The sequence below is a fragment of the Orcinus orca genome, chromosome 4 (assembly GCF_937001465.1).
Source record: "Orcinus orca chromosome 4, mOrcOrc1.1, whole genome shotgun sequence".
Classification (NCBI taxonomy): Eukaryota; Metazoa; Chordata; class Mammalia; order Artiodactyla; family Delphinidae; genus Orcinus; species Orcinus orca.
In genome coordinates this window covers 3,921,342-3,941,872 of record NC_064562.1, presented here as the reverse complement: position 1 = coordinate 3,941,872, position 20,531 = coordinate 3,921,342, and the positions used below count along the sequence as shown (strand labels likewise).

The window sequence follows — 20,531 nt, the reverse complement described above, 5'->3', positions numbered from 1 at the left end:
AAGTTTAAATAGAGAACCTGCTTCTGGGGTCGTTAAGGAGATGGAAACTGAACAAAGAGCTACAGAGGGCAGGAGGCTTAGCCTTGCAGATGCTAAGGGCAGAAGAGTCCAGAAGAGGACAGAGCCAGTGCAAAGGCTCTGAAGTGAGAACGTGTCTCCCGTGCTTAAAAAATGGCAGAATGATACGTGCACCCCAATGTCTATAGCAGCTCTATTTACAACAGCGAAGACATGGAAACCACCTAAGTGCCCACCGACAGATGACTGGATAAAGAAGATGTGGTACATATATACAATGGAATATTACTCAGCCATAAAAAAGAATGAAATAATGCCATTTGCAGCAACATGGATGGACCTAGAGATTATCATACTAAGTGAAGTAAGTCAGAAAGAGAAGGACAAATACCGTATCATATCACCTATATGTGGAATCTATAAAAAGGGTACAAATGAACTTATTTATAAAACAGAAATATATTCACAGATGTAGAAAACAACTTATGGTTACCAGGCAGTGACAGGGGGGATAAACTGGGAGATTGGGATTGATATATACACACTACTACATATAAAATAGATCACTAGTAAGAACGTGCTGTAGGGCACAGGGAACTCTACTCAATACTCTGTAATGACCTATATGGGAAAAGAACCTAAAAAAGAGTGGATCTATGTATCTGTATAAATGAGTCACTTTTCTGTGCACCTGACACTAACACAACATTGTACATCAGCTATAGTCCAATAAAAATTAAAAAAAAAGAACTGGCAGAAAGGCCACTGTAGCTGAAGCAGAGGGAGTGAGGGGAGAGCCCGAGAGAGGAAGGTGGAGCACGGAGGGCTTCGTGGTCAGTGGGGTGAGTCTGGCTTGCACTGCTGTGGTATGGATGGCCACAGGGCTGGGGGGCCGGAGAGCAGCAGGGACACAATGTAATTTACATTTTAAAAGGACCACAAGCATGGGAGAGAGAGGGGTCAGTCAGGAGGCAGGGAACCCCGTCTAGGAGATCGTTGCAGTAACCCAGCAGCAGGGCCATGGGGGCTGGATTTAGGGTGGGTGCAGAAGAGGCGCAGTGTTTCCTGACAGACTGGATGTGGGCCACCGGGTGAGAGAGGGCTCCGGGACACTTGCAAGTCCTTGGCTGAAGGAACAGCTGAAAAGACGGGGTTGCCATCAACTGAGAGGGAAGAGTTGTTGTAGGAATAGTGTTTCAGGGGATGAAGAGGGAGCAGAGGTGGAAATCAGAAGTTGAGAATGCGTTGATATTAACACGTCCATAAGACAACTTCCACCAAAGTTCATACAAGGTGATTGCTGGTTTCTAGCCTGAAGACGATCGACCCCTTGAAGACTGGAACTTTGTCTCTTCTCTGACACCTAGAACAGTGACCGCTTGCAGAGTAAAAACTCAGTAAAATGTATAATGAATTGATGAATGAATAAGTGAATACTGCCCCAAATTAGCACATTAGTGAAAGAGAGTCAGATTTTAAGTCTCTAGAGTTATTTTTGGCACAGGATATAAGAATGAAGAAATTTAACATTTGCAATTTATATTCGGTGGTTATTAAAATATGTTAAATATTGAAACACATAAGGTTTACTTGTATTTATTGAATAAGATTGATTTTAATTAGGAAGCTGTGGAAGGTGTATTAACTTTCAAGGAAGACTAGAAGTTTTAAATAATTATTAATTTAATAGTCCCACAACTTGATATAAATTATATAATTTCCAATGCCTAACCACGGAGAGGATTTGATGTAATGAATTATATTTTTACAGGCTCTCATGCCTATAGCATAAGTTTACGATTTAAATTATCTAGCAACATACCCGGTACAGTCCGTGACCCAAAACACAATGTAAAAAGAGATAACTGCATTCGAGATATTTTCCCGTGGACAGATGATATATGCTTGTTTGTATCAGGAAATGGTATATTGTTCCCTACCTAGTTTTTCTTCCTTTCCTCTGCCCGTGAAACAATCATGACAGAAACAACCATGAAAGTCCTGTCTTGGGATTACTCTTTACACCTGTTGACACCTCACTCCTCCCGATTTCCCTGGACCTGTTACGCTGTGGCATGGCTCACGGGCAAAGCCCTGCTCAGGCGTCCTACTTCTGGAAAGCCTTCCTACCGTACTGTCCTAATCATGTGTAGGAGCTGCCACAGTCTACATGTATCACTCTCTATTATATTTGCTTACGGGCATGTCTGTATCCTCCATAAGGCTTTGTATTATCAAAGGCAAGAGTCATTCTTTAAAAGTATATTGGGTTCCCGGCTGTCTAGTACATAAGCAATATGCCTCCGTGTTAGGATGAACTCCCACCCAAAGGCACATCCTCCACACAGATTTTCAGTACTTTTTATCAAGCTTCAAAGACCATATAAGATATATCTCCAACCGGCACCTCTGTTTCCAAAGCTGTGCTAAGTGAGTCTTTGTAAATGTTGTTCAATTTTGGGGCCGAGGGTCAAAAAGGGATTGACAGCCTACTTTTTCGGGGGTGGAGGGTGAAGCAGAAAAGAACAGCTTTATTGCTTTGCTGTTTGTGCAGGCTCGTGCCCTGAAAAACTGTGTGTCCCAACCCGGAAGGATTTGGTGAGGAGTTCTACAGCAATGGTTCTAGGGCGGGGTTGCTGATAAGGACCAGGGTGTGTGCAGGGCCTGAGCTCCTTTAATCTGGCCTCCAGGACCGTCCCTGAGTTCCAACCGGTAGGTTCAAACAGCCGCTAATCAGGGAAGGGAGGGGATGCGGAGACAAGGGAGGGGCAGTCAGGAAACAACAGTGTAGCCTTGGGGCAGGGTCCTTGTACTACCTCAAGGGATACACAGAACATGGAAGAGGCTGTGTTTTGTTTTGTTTTGTTTTTAACATCTTTATTGGAGTATAATTACCTTACAATGGTGGGTTAGTTTCTGCTGTATAACAAAGTGAATCAGCTATACGTATACATATATCCCCATATCCCTTCCCACTTGCGTCTCCCTCCCTATCCCACTCCTCTAGGTGGTCACAAAGTACTGAACTGATCTCCCTGTGCTATGCGGCATACCATATGCTAACACACATGTATGGAATAATAAAACAAAAAAGTTCTGAAGAACCTGGGGGCAAGAAGGGAATAACGACACAGACCTACTCGCGAGGCTGTGTCTTTAAACTTTTAAGCCTGTGCTCTTTGCGGCGCCCCACAAGGAAGGGCCACCACGATCTTTCTGAAACTTGTCAGAAGAAACCAAAAGGGAGCCGCTCTGGAGGGAAATGTTACCGCCAGAAGGGAGCAAAGAAAGGTCACCAGCAGAGTGAACTCTGGTGCTAGGTCTTAGCAAAAATGTTAGCAGAATGCATTGCTCTCTTATCCCCTAAATCGCTTGCGCTTTGAGGCATAGCACGTGAACTTTAATAACCATATGCCTTCCGTGAGAAAAGAATCATCTCCTTTCGCTTTCATCCTTCTCACAGCCAGCAGCAGTGGGAGGCTCCACGATGACTAGCAGAGTGTTCAAAGGAATGTCAGTCCCATCTGAGGGTGAACGCCACATGCACGCTCCATCAGAGGACTTCACTGGCCGCACATCTGGACGCAGGGAAGCCTGCAATCCCAGCGGATGTGGGCCTCAGTCAGACCCCTGCTGAACACAGGAGGAGACAGACACGGATGGGGTCCCCTCCCTTCTAAGCAGCCCTGTTAAATGGTGGCAGGCCCACGGCCCTCAAGCCCTTTATACATGTATCTGTGCTGAATCTCAGTCAAGGTCACCAAACGAGAAGTCACCTACTTTAGAGAAAAACTTAGCTCCGGGCTAAGCTTTAGCATCCTATGGGATGCTTTCCTAAATTTGACGTTGAATTAATAGGATCCATTTACACACCCCAAAGGAGAAAACTTAAAAGTTTCTAATTCTTATCTAGCACCAGTCTCACAACCAGAAGCAAATTTAAAGCCAAACAATTTGTGCAGAAAACAACAACATCAACAAAACTTCTCCAGGATGTATGAACATAACTATGAGAGCAACTGAAATGACACTGTCCCTGACTGGTTCTTACGCAACCTGCACTATAATACACAGATAACACAGATAAACAGATCACTATACATTTGACAATATTCTGCAGCTTTTATTTTTCATAAACCTAGTCTCAAAAAGTGAACATGATCTCATCTCACTCACTCTTCCCCCCTCTGGTTTTACTCTTATCTCTGCTCTCAATCAGGTGACGAACAGAAGAAAAAGAAACCCCTTCCTATCGACAGCAGAAATATGTCATATTTGGGGGTAAATATATGCATGTATGTATAGACACAATAAAGTACACTGAATAAACCAGTGAAGACCTCAAGGTGTCCAGACACACAGAGAATAGAAGATGAGTCTGGGTAGCGCTTATTACAGAGCAGTGCATGGCATTTAGCGTTCAAAGTTTCTTTGATTACATAAATCATTATATTTATTTTGTTAATTATGAAAACAAATTGAGACTTTTATCTTCTTCCTAAGGTGTCCCAGAGAACAGGCTACTCACCCACAGTTAGATAGAGATAGAGATGAGGGTGGATAGGGAGGGGGAGGGGAGGGGAGGGGGGAGGGGAGGGGAGGGGAGGTGAAGATGGAGATGGAGGTGAAGGTGGAGGTGAAGATGGTGGAGGCGGAGGTGGAAATGGAGATGGAGGTGGAGGTGGGGATAGACATGGTGATGGAGGTAGAAGTAGATCCTGATAGATATGTACCTTAATTGTAGTCGTGTGTGCTCCAGGGTATTCTTTTTCTTCCAGTGTTGACCATCTCTCTATAAACTTAGATACCATGGAGTCATCATAGTCTACTATCTGAAATCCAGAGACGTTTGCACCTCCAAACTGAATTTTTAATAGGTCTCCATCGGTAAATCCCTGGACAGAGAACATATTTATGTCATGCTTTCTATTAAGAACCAAATAGAACTTAACGTTAAGCAAATAGCTCTATACATTGTGGATGTACAAATTTCAAAGAACTCATGAGGGAGATAAAAAGCCTATAGTAAATGTTTCATGTATTTTAACAGCCAATATTCTTCCCTAGCACCTAGCCTCATCCTGGTCATAGCGGGTCCTTAATCAATGATTGTTTATTGGTCATACTTACATAAAAGTTCTCTGTATTATTGAGAAATCTTCCAAGGATAAGAACTGGGTTTTATTTACAACAAAGCACCACCAGATAGAAACATTAAGCTACTTCTCCAAGAGCTACAACATTGTGTGACGGTTATTTCTATTTAAACTGTCCACTCTCTCAGGTGATACAAAAACCTTGTAAATGAGAAGGGAAGGTACCAAATGCTTTGTCATTATTGGAGAACAATTAAGCATTTTCACTTTAAGCATGAAACTTAGTTTCTATAAAATGTATTAAATTTTAAAAAGCCACTTCTACTGCATTGTTAGAATGAATTCAGTCATTACTAAAACTATCATATAGTGTTTCCACTGCTTTCAAATCTTGTGCTGCCATAAAGTATATCTCAATTTGGGAGTACATTCTCTGAAAGATGAAATCACAATTTTAAAAAGTCACAATTATAAATATTTTCATCTTACACACTTATTCCTTATTATCACACAGAAGAATTGGAAATATTTTGACCTAAATATGAGAGCCTTTTCTTTGTTGTTGATATTAAAAATATAGTTTAATATTATTTGTTATTGGCTCATATTTTTGCTTTTTCTTTTTATCAGATAATGCAAATAGAGGAAAATGTATATAACAAAATTCATAGATTTTCTGTTCTGACCCACGCATGCCTCAGTTAAGCTGCTTCAAAACAATCAATTTCAGTAATTTTTGTTTTTCGTGTATTTACCTCTGTAATTCTGCATGACACATTTTTGTTCTTCTTTCCTAACTTACCCATGTTAGATTTTCTTCTTCAGTTTATACTTGTGCCAGATGAGTATGTAAGTCTCATAAGCAAACCATCTATCTCCTCAGCCATTTTAATGTTCACTGTTTTCACAGTTAGAATTCTGTTGTTCAGAGCAAAGCCTAATAACGTGTTTGGATTGCATTTTCCTTCTTGAATAGTATTTTATTCTAATGTTAATGATTGCTTCATTGTTTTCACTGCTAGAGCTTTCTCTTTCTTATTTTTTCTCCAGTTGCTCCATGTAAAAATTTTCATGTTTATATGGGTAAAAGTTTTTTCAATTAAAATGTTGAAACATATCAAGTCATCTCTCTTTTCCCCTGCCTCCTGGAGCCTTCCACCTTAACGCTGCAATCTGAATCGTTCCTCTTTCATCTGCTCTGCAACTGTTCTCCTGAAATGCCCCTTCCCCTCTTTTCTGAGTAGCTTCTCTGTATCCTCCATCACTTTTCTCTCCTGTTTTACCCCTTTCTTCAGCTAGAGTCCTCAGTAGTCTCCTGAGACACGTGGAGGTACCTTTTTTGAGACACTGAATGTCTGTAAATACCTTTGTTTTCTCTGACACTTGACTGGTATTTTGGCTGGGTATAGCATTTGAAGTTGAAACCCTGATAATCTGAAGGCATTGTTCTACTGACTTACTGTTTCTACTGAAAAATACAACAGCATTATTTCTAATTATTTTTTGTCTGTGACCTGCGTCATACTCCTTCCGGCTTCCCACCTGTCATAAACTTTAAGATCTTCTATTTATCTCTGAAAGTTCATGGTGATATTTTACGAAAGAAGCCTTTTGTCTTTCATTATTGTGTGTACTCAACAGGCAGATTTATGTCATTTAGTACCGGAAATTTTTCTGAGTGTTTCTCTGATAATTTCCTGCCCCTGTTTTCACTATGTCTGTTTAGAAGGTTTATTAATAAGACATTGCAACCCCTAGATTAAACATCTGAGTCCCTCAGTTTTCTCCACATACACCGTTTTCTATTGTATTGTCATTTTGCCACATAATCTGGAAGATTTTCTCAACTTTACCTTCAAACTCATGTAATTTTACTAGTTATTCTACGAAAAATAAGTTAACTTCCCAGAGCTCTTTCTTGTTCCTTGAATTTTTTTTATAGCAGCCTTTTCTCCTCTTTATGGATAACATATTTTATCTTATTTCTCTGAAGATATTCTTACAATTTGAAGCATTTTTCTCCTGATTCCTGCCTGCCTTGTTTCCGTGTACTTGCTTATTTGTATTGCATCCCTCATGGCAAAGACTCTTTTCTCAAAAGTCTGGTAATGCTTGGCTGTCTAAGAGGAAGATGCCAAAACATTTCTTGGAATTTCTGTGTGCACAGGCTGGGCTGGTTGATGAGTGAACCTCACTGTAAGGCAGTCAGGTGGGCGGATTGCAGGGCTTTTCGTCTGATTCTGAAGGGCTGAAGAAACGAGAATTGGATCCCTTCTGACCGCTTCCTCATCCTTTATCCCCTTTAATGACGTATCAGGAACTGAACTATAGCCTGTGTTTGGGGAGCCTAATCTAGCATTCAGCAATTTCTGAAGAAATAAGTCACTAACAGTATCTGAGGATTTTTCTATCTTTTACAACCACCTCCTTTAACACCCATTAGCCACTGGACATGGAAAAAGGGACATTCCCAACCAAGACTTTGGAAGATGAAAGCCCTTCAACTTTGGATGGCATTCTCCAATTTTAAATGGCACTGAAATTTTCAAGTGCCCTAGAGATTCTCAGAAACTGCAGCACTCTACAGATTCTTTGAATTTACTGATTCACTAGAAATTCCATATGGCGAGGATACCAAGTATTCAGAGAAGGAAAAACACAACTTGAATTCAGATAAAATGTTATGTAGATTTCTCCCTATAGCAGCATGACAGCAGCAAGAACTTGCTTTTATTTTTGAACCTTTTTACATTGGTCAACACACGTTTCCTTTTTCACAACATCTAATATCAACTCTCAAATTGATGACCTCCTTCTGCCATTATTTCTCAATGTCCCAATATAACCTTCTCCATCTGGACATTTTTAAAGATCACAGCTTTCGGTGTGGCTCTGTGCTGTTCATCAATGGCACAGGTCACACAGGGACTGACTGGCCAGGCTGTTCCCTGCACAGAATGTGGTTCTGGAACGCCTGATTACAGAGCTTCACTTATTTTAACTCTCGCTGCTCTGGTCGGGACTCATTTAGGATCTATAAGCCATATTATAAGGGTAAGTTCTAAAAAATTATTATAGTGATGAGCCATTTCATTGCCAAACAGAAATTTTATCTTGAACAACCAACTTCTCTCAATATATGTAGGTTTGAGATTGAATATTCTTTATCACTGGTGCCACTTTCTAGTGAAAACAATATTTATCACTTGTAAGGTTGTGGGGTTTTTAAATCTCTCCGTGACTACTGGAAATAATGTCTTGTGACATAACAATCTAATATTCCACAAGCGACATCATAAATCCTCATCTGTATAAATAGGAAATTTTCACAGTCCTATAATGCTACTGAGAATACACTCATTCTCTGCTTTTGTCACTCTTTTAATCACCTTTTTTTCTGAGGCTGGGGAGACGGAGCCCTCAATTGTGCAGAATCATACTTGTTTGAAGAACGTAGACCTTTGCAGCAGGGGAGCCTCAAGCTCACATTAATGCCGATCTAAAAACTATTTTGAAAAAATAAATTTCTAGTGGTCGTTCTAAATTGCCTTTGATCATACTTAAGAAGGGAGATACAATTAATCACGGGAATGTTTCAGTATAATCTTAATTTGAGGGAAGCTCAATGAAAAAGTGATCAGCTATTCAATTTTCATTGTGTTGCTTATACAGTAAGTAGCAGATCAGACATAAATAATACACAATATATAAATATTCTGGATATTTCCAGGCTTTATTTTGCACCAAGACATATTCTCACAAATGTGCATTTCAAATATTATAGATACTAAGAACTTTAAAGAAATGGGTAAAGTTTATAATTACGGTGACAGTGAGAAACAAGGGGAAATGTGGACACTTAAATTTTATATCTTTTTGAAAATTTTCCCTTAGTTAAAATATACCTTTAACACAAAGTATAAGCTTGTCAAATATTGTTCTATAATTTCTCACATCATTTATAACAATAGGAAATTGATTAGAAAATATGAAATGCAAAGTAAATCTAAAGTGTAACAAATTCAGAAAAATATTGTCACTTCTAATTGATTGATATAATCAAAATATGTTTTTTAAGATACCACTGATAAATGCTGGCCATAAAATGTTTTTGAATTAACAGGCATGTCTATTAAAATAATAAATATCATTAATTCACCTACCAGATTTGCAATGATGTAATGGTACCCTTTAACGTGTTTTCCAATGGTAATAACCTAACAAAGATAAAGAAACAAATGTAAGTAATATAAATGTAAAATTACTTCTGTTATGACCTGATTCAGAAAATAAATTTTATCTACTGTGTTTCTTGATAGTCTACAATGAGTCGTATTTGATAAAATATAATTATCAAATTCAGATAATATTTCTCTCAGAAAAAAGTAACCATACATTTTAGTGCTTTATAAATATTATCTTTCAAGAAGTCAATAACTAAACAAAAGTGATTACCTTGGTTTCGTTAATAGTGAAAATAAGGTTTCAATATTTTAAGAAATGTGAAATCAAAAACGTGTTGAATCCCTAATAAGTCATAATTTTATTCCTACAAAAGCTATTTTTTTTCTTTTCAGTGAAACATAGACAGCTGAACCCAGCATCTGAGATTTTATATTCACAATCTACATTCAAAGATAAACACAGAGTTTATAGCAGTACATGGGTTTTAAAAGAATATTAATAAGCATATAACAGAATTGTTATATAGATCTATAAAATAAAATTCCAATCTTAAGAATCTTGAAATACTTATAGTCTAGTTCAAATGAACATTGTTATTTCTCGTTTAAGGCAGCAAAATGTCAGAGAAGCTAATTTCTCTCCACAAATCTAAGTCAAAAATCATGGCACAAGTAGTCATTTGGCAATGCTCCCAACAGTTTTGGACATTATTGTATCACCTGGACTCTCACTGATCTCTATCACTTATAAAGGGAAGTAGGTAAAATGGCCACGCTGCAGTCCTGGTACTGAGATACTCAAATGTAATTTCTATTTTTAAGAAAATAGTCACACTAACGGAAAGGATTAACTATTATTAAAAATGGAAAAGGTTAGATTCCCTCCCTTACTGAACTGTTTTGGCGGCTTCCCATTGCTTTTATTAGCGTAATGTACGAAATCCTTCACACACTGTGAAGCTCAGGCCCACCTTCTCACTCTCTATACTAGAGCCACGTGGCCCTCTTTTTGTTTCTTTGTGCAAAAAGAGCTTCTTTCCATCACCTCAGGGCTTTCATAGATCCTGTTTCCTCTGCTTGGAAAGTTCCCTCCACACCATACCCTTTGTCTCTTAAGGCACAGTGAATCTCAGCCCAGTGTTACCTCCTAGAAGACTTCCCTCCTTCATCCCAGGCAAAGTCAGATGCTCCAAAGCAACACATTCAGTCAAAGAGCAAGGGGAGGGCCAGATCCTAGAGGGATTCCACCATATGTTACTTTGATAGTCTAACATGGTCACAAATTTGGAAGGCAGTTAGGCTTATCTTATTTTTTAACTTATTTTTTGTAACACAACTAAATTGCCTTTTCCAAGAAAATGAATACTCTGTGTTGAAGGGAGAATTTTGAAGAAAGATGTCCTCCTGAATGAAAAATATATTAATTAGCATCAGCTGAACTGAGACGGTCATGCCCCTCATATTTCCTACTGGCATCTGTTGATTGTGCTTATTGGTCATTCTACTTTCATAATCGTGCATGTTTTCCTTCTGGGAATTCAGAAAAAACACAGTATTAATGGTGCTACCAGAAGTAGAAGTAGTTGAGTTTAGTGTTCATTGAGAAAAAGGAGAAATATGAAGAATGGTCTAGCCTTACTTCTCTCTAAGAATTAGTATCAGCCATACCATCATATCTTTGCTTTATGGAGCCATTAGTATTGCATTAACAGTAGTAAATTTATGTTAATTTCTAAGTGTTTTTGACGTCTGAGTCCTTTCCCCACCTAATTACAACTAGAAATAAGTGTCTCTAAAGTTTTATTGAATGATAAAATACTCATAGACTAACAGCGTTTAATTATATTTCTAACTTTAAGCAATGATGAATATAAAGTTTCATCTCATCTCCATTCTCTTGACAGAGTGAGTAAGTCAATAGTGTTTCCTTTTCTTGAAATGTACCTCAACCCCACTTTCTGCCTGGTAAACTCTATTCCTTGAAGGCCTACCATGATCTCCCAATTGAAATTATTTTTTCTGCAATTTTTTTTCTCATAACATCCTGTTCTGTTCATTCATAGTATTACCATTACTATAACTGCATATTAATGTAACTAGGAAACATCATGGCTATTCACCTTGATGGGCATGCCTGTTTTGTTTAACACTACATCTTGGATCTCCTGCAGTGCCTGTCTGGTAAGCATCAGACACTCAGGGAAATTCACTGAACAAACAACTGGAGGAATCCAAGCCAGCCAGCCAAGTGGTACCCATGTGTGACCCATTCATACATCTTCCCACCCCTGTTAAGACAGGTACTTCCTCCTGCATGCTCTTAGACCACATTGCTTTACAACTTGTAATACAGCAGTGTTTATTGTGTGTGTACATTTTCCTTCCCTTTAAACAATGAATTCAGAAGGTAAAGTCAAGACCCTTACCTTTCTTGGCATCCCTCATTCCAGATACATACAATGTCCTCAATAAATCCACACACTCACATAATACATTCAAATAAAATATATGTGCAAAATACTGTGTACATTTTGAATGGATGTCCATATGGACATTTATTTAATCACGATCATATATTTGCTACAAAAAATTTCATTCCATGAAATAATGCCATTTGCAGCAACATGGATGGACCTAGAGATTATCATACAAAGTGAAGCAAGTCAGACAGAGAAAGACAAATATCGTATAATATCACTTATATGTGGAATCTAAAATATGACACAAATGAACATATCTATGAAACAGAAACAGACTCATAGACATAGAGAACAGACTTATGGTTACCAAGGGGGAGAAGGGGTTAGGGGAGGGAAGGATTGAGAGTTTGGGATTAGCAGATGCAAACTATTGTATAAAGAATGGATAAACAACAAGGTCCTACTGTATATCATAGGGAACTATATTCAATATCCTGTGATAAATCATAATGGAAAAGAATATAAAAAAGAATGTATATATGTGTGTCTGCATATATATATATATGTGTATATATATATATATATCTGAGTCACTTTGCAGTACAGTAGAAATTAACACAACATTGTAAATCAACTATGCTTCAATAAAATAAATTTTTAAAAAATTCCATTCCACTCATGCAGCTTAATATCATCAAAACAAGCAACCCAATCAAAAAATGGGCAGAAGACCTAAATAGACATTTCTCCAAAGAAGACATACAGATGGCCACGAGGCACGTGAAAAGATGTTCACCATTGTTAATTATCAGAGAAATGCAAATCAAAACTACAATGAAGTATCACCTCATGCCAGTGAGAATGGCCATTATCAAAAAATTTACAAACAATAAATGCTGGAGAGGGTGTGGAGAAAAGGGAACCCTCCTGCACTGTTGGTGGGAATGTAAATTGATACAGCCACTATGGAGAACAGTACGGAAATTCCTTAAAAAACTAAAAATAGAACTACCATATGACCCAGCAATCCCACTACTGGGCATATACCCTGAGAAAACCATAATTCAAAGAGTCATGTACCACAATGTTCACTGCAGCACTGTTTACAATAGCCAGGACATGGAAGCAACCTAAGTGTCCATCGACAGATGAATGGATAAAGATGTGGCACATATACACAATGCAATATTACTCAGCCATGAAAAGAAACAAAATTGAGTTATTTGTAGTGAGGTGGATGGACCTAGAGTCTGTCATACAGAGTGAAGTAAGTCAGAAAGAGAAAAACAAATACCATATGCTAACACATATATATGGAATCTAAAAAAAAAAAAAAAAAAATGGTACTGATGAACCTAGTTGCAGGGCAGAAATAAAGAGGTAGACCTAGAGAATGGTCTTGATGAGATGGGGTGGGAGGGCGAAGCTGGGGCAAAATGAGAGTAGCATCGACATACACTACCGAATGTAAAATATTTAGCTAGTGGGAAGCAGCCGCATAGCACAAGGAGATCAGCTCAGTGCTTTGTGAGCACCTAGAGGGGTGGGATAGGGAGGGTGGGAGGGAGGCTCAAGAGGGAGGGGATATGAGGACATGTGTATGCATATGGCTGATTCGCTTTGTTGTACGACAGAAACTAACACAGTACTGTGAAGCAATTATACTCCATTAAAGATCTATTAAAAAAGTAAAATGGATAACCAACAAAGACCTACTGTATAGTACAGGGAACTCTGCTCAGTGTTATGTAACCACCTAAATGGGAAAGTTATTTGAAAAATGATAGATACATGTATATACATAACTGAATCACTTTGCTGTACACCTGAAACTATCACAACATTTCTAATCAACTATACTCCAATATAAAATAAAAAGTTTACAAAAAAAGATTAAAAAAAATTCCATTCCATATAGTCCCAGTTTCTTTTGTAGTTTCTCTCTTCTAGTTTTGGAAATAATTATTTTCATATAGGCTTTCAGCAACTTGTATTATTATGAGTCATGAATACCTAAATTTTTAAAACAAAGACTAACAACTATTATCAAAATTCAGTTTTAATGAGAACCTCCTCTGAAATTCAAATGAGTTGTTGGGCTCCCATTTGAACAGAGGCCTTCGGGTTAAAGACAATCCCAGCTTCCTCTCTGGAGACAAGAATCAAGACTGTTCTACTGAAATGTTGACCTCTCTGATATAAAACATTTAGTTTGTTGTCATAACAAGCCAGTTTTATTCAGTTATTCAATATTTCATAAGAGATCCATTTTGTATATCTTAGGCCCTGTATTATTCTATAACAATTAAGGGTTCATCAAGGTTTATGTTTGCACAATGCTTTGTTTTACAGATTAGTGAATCTAATTTTCTCCTCAAAGCCTAAGAAGGGCCAAGATATGCATACTTAATTGTGTAGTTTTCCTCCAATCCTATATTATTCCAAGGAATAATTTTATATACATACATTTGTGTATGTAAGTGACATACATAAACATATAACATATATATAATTATTCCAAGGAAAATATTATAAATGTACATTTTCAGCTGGAAAAGAAGCAGAAACCAGTGGAGGAGGCCTTAGGCAGTAAATCTTGATGCTTTTTAGCACCAGCTCTGGTCACCTACCCTACCTGCATAACATAGTGGATTTTATTTCTATCGTGTGGAAATCACTGCATGGCCGTCCCATCCTGAAAGATCTTAAAAGGAAGCAAGGTGATGTGGTGAGCACAGATATCTCTGGTATCATATTATTCTTTAAAATAATGCAAATCAATACATCTAGTTTACTTTTCAAGCAGCAAGGACTGCATATATCACTCCTACATATTTTTTTTCATAGATTAATAGTTTCACAGTGACACAAAACCTACCTACTTAGGAGGAAAAAAATTACTTCTTGGAAAAATAAATACATGCTTTTTCTGAAGACCAAAGTCCACTCAGACAACAATCCAGGTTTAGCACACCACACTATATCCTAATGTTTGAAGTACTCCACGTCTTGCCGAAGAATCCATGAATTACTCACTTTTCCCTTAGGACCCAGACTTATTTTCACTTCATGCCTGCCCATTTCTTTCTCTCTTAACAGCTCAAAAGAATTGAATTTTAAATTTCCACTTCAAAATATCAAAATTTAGGACAACACGATAGACCACACGATCAGGACCTGTATATTGCATACAGGTAATGGTTCCTGTGATGTGCCAGCACTACTGGGGACGCCCTGCTCTTGCTGAGTGAAGCCAGGGAGAAGGTCACTGCTGATCCTTGCCGGGTCCTCCACGGGCCCTGGGGAAACAACCTGCTGCTCAAGCACCGCCCCGAAACGCTCCCTGCAAACGCCGAGGCTGCACGCACGCGCTCGATTGGGCGCCCTAGGAAACAGACAGGAGCCCACCTGGTCCACGATGTCGTTGACTTTGTCCCGCTCACAGTCCAGGATGACCCGACGCTCCTTCTTTAGCTCCAGATCCTGGAAGAGCGAGCGGTAGGTCTCATCTTTCTTGTCATTGTTGATGTTCCCCACGTTGATAGCAGTCACTTGCCACTTCTTTTCGGCAGCGGAATCCAGCACCGCCTGCAGGGTGGACAAGCCTAGGAAAGCAGAGAGACAGGGGGGCTGACGGCAAGGCTCGACTAACGGAGAAGCGCGCTGCGAAACTGACACGCATCTGGAAGGCTGCTACTTTTCTGCAACGAAGGGATGCTGACGCCTCTGAAGAGCGACAGCTACGATCCTTCGCAACACCCGCTCGTTGCCACTTCGCATCCAGAGCTCTTTCCTCTACCTGGGAAAACTGTACCCCCTTCATTCGGGCTTCTCAGCTGTTTTCTTTTGGACATTACCAAAGTGTGGTGTTTTAATACCTCTGGGGTTTGGGGGGTTTTGTTTGTTTGGCCACACCGTGCAGCTTGAGGGATGTTGGTTCCCCAACCAGGAATTGACCCCGTGCCCTCCGCAGTGAAAACGCCCAGTCCTAACTGGACCGCCAGGAAATTCCCTACCTCTGGTTTTAATGAAATCAAAGGACATCCATTCTTTCTTGTATAGAATAGAAAAAAATATTTCTTTATATATGACACACTATCATTTCACATTATTATCCTGAAGACGGTGAGTCTATTTTCAGTGAGATGAATCTAGGTGGGTCTATGCGAGTCTGAAAACCAGTCATCTCTGAAGCTGCTCGATTTCCTCCTATCGTTTTCTGGTCGGCAGTTGTTGTTATTTATTTATTTTTTTCCCTCAGCCTCTGTTATATCATTTTTGTTACTGGGACTAATCCTGTAGAAATTAAATGTTCACCTATTAACCACATGGTAGCAGTTAGTTTTCTAGTACGCACTGGTTACACTTACTTAACTTCCCAAATGTGAGACCACTTTACTCGTCATTAGTAACTTTGTTTATAGCATCATACGACTTAGGTCATATCGAAAATTGTATTTTTGTTTTTAATTGGTCACACATTGCCTCATATGTAGGACTGGGAGGGAAAACAACTTGGGAACATCTTTCCTAAGGTTAATGCTGCAGTTTAGCACTTGGAAAGCTAGTATATAGACTTGTCTTCCATGTCACTTCAACTCTTCACAGCCAACCCAAATTCATCATTTCTATGAAGAGCTTAATGAACAACAAAAATCAAGGCTCCTAAAAGAATTCAGGACTCATCACATCATCTTCTTTATTGCAGAAAGACAAGAATATTGGACCCTTTTTACCCATAAAATCTGGGGTTTCCCTAATGTGAACACATGACTCTAGAAGCTTAATTCATGTTCTAAACTTTATTGAAATCTATTTATCACAGCAAAAAAATATGCGTATTCTAAATGTTGTTGAAAATTACCTGAGCCTGGAAAATATCATTAAAATTCTCATTGATTCCATATTGCCAAGGGTATATAAGATGAGCCTAGAGCACCTTGTGGCCCCCCAAAGCAGGAAGCTCTCCAAAACTATCAGCCTCGTGTCAAAAGACCCAGGAGCAAATTTGATGAGAATCACTTTAAACAGAGATGACGCAGTTGGAATAGCAATAAAAATAATAACTGCAGAAGGCTTAAATACATACATTTTCTAATCCATAGATTAGTAATGATATTTAAGAAAAATATCTGATTGCCTTTGATGGATGCTAAGGAGACAAGCTATTATTTTGAAAACTGGTAAATAAAGGTAAAGAAACAAGCGTTTTCCCACCTTTCCTATATGAACTCTACTCAGGGTAATAGTTCATTAAGGGATGGGTTTTTTGGAAAAACTCCAGCTAATAAATGAGGAACGAATATAGATTCAGAATTACAACCAATCTTGTAACACCTTGTGAATTAATGAATCAAGGCAAGAACTGTTAACTGCCGCTAACAAAACAAAAAGAGAGATGCGTAGAAGTTACGTGCCTTCAAATGGGGATACTCAACACCACCTATGAAAGATTCATGCCAAGAAGTGAACGTGAATCTCAGCAAGGATCTAGATCTAATTACCCTTTTATAACGAATATATGGCAAAGAGTAATATGTTAATCAAAGTCCAGACTGTGGGAAGCTCTACATTACCTTATAAAAGCCTAAAGAGATATGTTAACCAACTGGATATGTGGACCTCACTTTTATCCTGATTCAAACAAACTGTGAAAAAAAAAACAGATGCTGCTAGTAATGAATTACTGTTAACTTGTCTATATATGATAATGATATTGTAGTTATATTTAAACCAAGAGAATTGTTCTTTCAAAATATAAACTGAAATATTTACAGCTGAAATAATAGGATGTCAGTTATTTGCCTCAAAATAATGGTCAGGGGCTTCCCTGGTGAGGCAGGGGTTGAGAATCTGCCTGCCAATACAGGGGACACGGGTTCGAGCCCTGGTCTGGGAGGATCCCACATGCCGCGGAGCAACTAGGCCTGTGAGCCACAACTACTGAGCCTGCGGGTCTGGAACCTGTGCTCCACAACAAGAGAGGCCGCAATAGTGAGAGGCCCGCACACCACAATGAAGAGTGGCCCCCGCTTGCCGCAACTAGAGAAAGCCCTCGCACAGAAACAAAGACCCAACACAGCCAAAAATAAAATAAATAAATTTTTAAAAATAAATAAATAATAATAATTGTCAGGAGCAGGATAGAGATAAAGCAAGTTTCCTCTTACCCTTCACTAATAAAGCTGGCTTAAGTGTCCTTTCAGGTCTTCTTCAGGACACATTATTCTGTCCATGTTGTTATTTTAAATATTTCATAATGAAAATTGAAAATAATTTACTTTTATTTCAAACTGAAAAGTTGAACGATAAATTAAACTTGAAATGAATTTTGTGGGGTTTTTTTGGGCAAAACAACAAAATTAGTTTCCTCCATCCAGTCTTGTAACAAAAAATACAGGGTACTCAAGAATTACTCACGGGATAACTTAAACAGAGACCACATGCCATTGTCAAAAATCTATTAATGATAAAACTTCTTTTAAAAACTTCACAGATCACCTATGATTTCCGTTCACTGTAAGTAAATTAAATCCTTCCAGGATGCATTCCAAGTCCTTTTCCCGTTTTTCATCATCAGTGAAGACAGAACCAAAGTTGATCATCATGATCGACGCAACAGCTATCAACGTGCTTGAAAACACTTATTAAGTTTATTCAGTTTTTTTTCCAAGTAGGAAAAAAAGCTAATTTTCTAAACCTTTTTCACTGTCAAAGGTCCTACTTCGCCACGTTCCAGTCATGATGCGACTCTTCCTTGTCACCTCTTTAAAACAACACATCCATGGGTGGTGTTCTACATACTACATATTACCATTCAGCACTTATACGTGAGCTTCCTTTCTTCTAGGTAATCAATCATTTCATGTTGCTTTCATTTAACTATGAACTTAACCACATACTAAGTTAAAGTTTCAAGTGGTGATGCTCTTGACATTCTGTCCTATCCTTTAACACATATAACAAGAAATTTTAAATATAAATGCCAATGTGTACATGAATCTCAAGTGATATTTCTAACTTAACATGTATTGGCAGTTCACTTCGTCCAAAATATGGAGAGGATATATATATATAAAATCAATAAAATGCATTTAAAGAAAGAGCTGATTCAAACTCATCCATTTTATGTATCAAAAAATAACTCACAGTTGGTGTGGATTCTGTTATGAAAACTCTTAGAATTAATATTGTGTAACCTATGAAACCTAAAAAAAAATACATCCATTTATTAAGATGCTAAACTGCCCAAGTGGTACGTAATCAGACGATGAATTTAGCTTCATCAGAAGACACTGAATATTATTCAGTTATCTCCTAAGGACAGCCAGAAATAATTCACCAACCATGGCATGACCTGTCTCACATTTTGAAAAGACTGCTGTCCCATGCTTATTAATCAATATTCTCCGATTTGTTTTATTTTTGGAAGTAGCAACGGACTCTCTCAAATACTTTCTCAACTTGATCTGCCCCTTTCCTATAACTAAGAGTTTTCTATTATGTCTGGTTAGTTTAAAATTAATAGATCATTTTAAAATTTAAAAAAATCACTGAAAATGCACATCACAAATAGTAAGGTGAAATTAAATTATTCATACACAACACAAACTGATGCTCTTAGCCTCTTGGTAACATATTCCAATTAGGAGAGAAAGTATTACCTCTTTCCCTTCCACACAAACTAGTTTAGAAGTATCTTTATAAATACACTCATCCCTTAATTCAGAATATAAACTTGTATGGACACTGGGAATTCTATGTAAGTATTGGTTTGTTTAAAAACATTAGTAGCTGGTTATTCAACTCTAATATCTGTAACACTAAATCAGGACACTTAAATCCTGGTTTAATTTCTTATTATTTTATTGCTTATGACAAAGAGAACTTGAGATATACCGTTGTTCATCTACAAATAGAAAAAAAAATTGGAAAATTAACTGCTCTTCCTAAGAAATATATTTAAAATATATTCTGAAAAACCTCAAGAAGGGCTTCCCTGGTGGCGCAGTGGTTGAGAGTCCGCCTGCCATTGCAGGGGACGCAGGTTTGCGCCCCGGTCCGGGAGGATCCCACATGCCGCGGAGTGGCTGGGCCCGTGAGCCATGGCCGCTGAGCCTGCGCATCCGGAGCCTGTGCTCCACAACGGGAGAGGCCACAACAGTGAGAGGCCCGCGTACCGCAAAAGAAAAAAAAAAAAAACCTCAAGAATATGACAGGAGTATAAAATTAAGTTCTACACTCTACTAAATGCTCAGACTTCTGGATAAAATAAAGACTAGCTAAAGTACTGCTACTTACTTCTGTATTATGTTACTTCTTCGAGTGCCTAATTGTTGCTGGACTAGTTACAGCTGTACACCCTATTTATAAGCTGACACTCTCCCTAAAACTCTCTCCAAGAACCATCAGTTGTTCACAGTCGCATCTTAAGCTACTGCTCCTAAGCCTGTGACAAAATTACAGAAAAACCTTCAGCCCTGAAACAGGTGGAGTCTAATGCCTCAGTTTGCACGTTAATAGGTGGAATTAAAAGTGACTACTGCATATAGGTATATTTCACTCAGACCATGTCTTTCTTCTTGAAAATATTTTTTGTTCCATTTAAAATTCATAGCCCTTATTCATCTTTCAGGCACAGAAATTAATACTTTATGATCACTAAATCACAGCAGCACGTCTAGGCCAGATTAGATTAACATATATTTCCCTCACTGACTTTCTCAGGAACATCATAAAAGCAATTTATAATCTGGAAGCATTTTTATTCCAGGCATGATGCCTTTTTTGAACTGGAATCCATGTGCCTTTCC

At 38.3% G+C, this 20,531-nt stretch overlaps 1 protein-coding gene across 5 annotated transcripts in view; it reads right to left on the bottom strand.

Annotated features, from left to right (window-relative positions):
* GRIA2 (glutamate ionotropic receptor AMPA type subunit 2) overlaps positions 1 to 20,531 on the bottom strand; it is a 156,188-nt gene that overhangs the window by 52,215 nt on the left and 83,442 nt on the right. For all 5 annotated transcript variants that reach the window (XR_004481470.2, XM_004266167.3, XM_049709024.1 and 2 more), the window contains exons 4-6: positions 15,127 to 15,323; positions 9,278 to 9,331; positions 4,752 to 4,913 (exon numbers count right to left, since the gene is read on the bottom strand). Coding sequence is in view for 4 of the 5 variants with exons in the window: in XM_004266167.3 (XP_004266215.1) it covers positions 4,752 to 4,913; positions 9,278 to 9,331; positions 15,127 to 15,323 (413 nt within the window). In the remaining variant the exon portion in view is untranslated. The remainder of the gene's footprint in view (positions 1 to 4,751; positions 4,914 to 9,277; positions 9,332 to 15,126; positions 15,324 to 20,531) is intronic.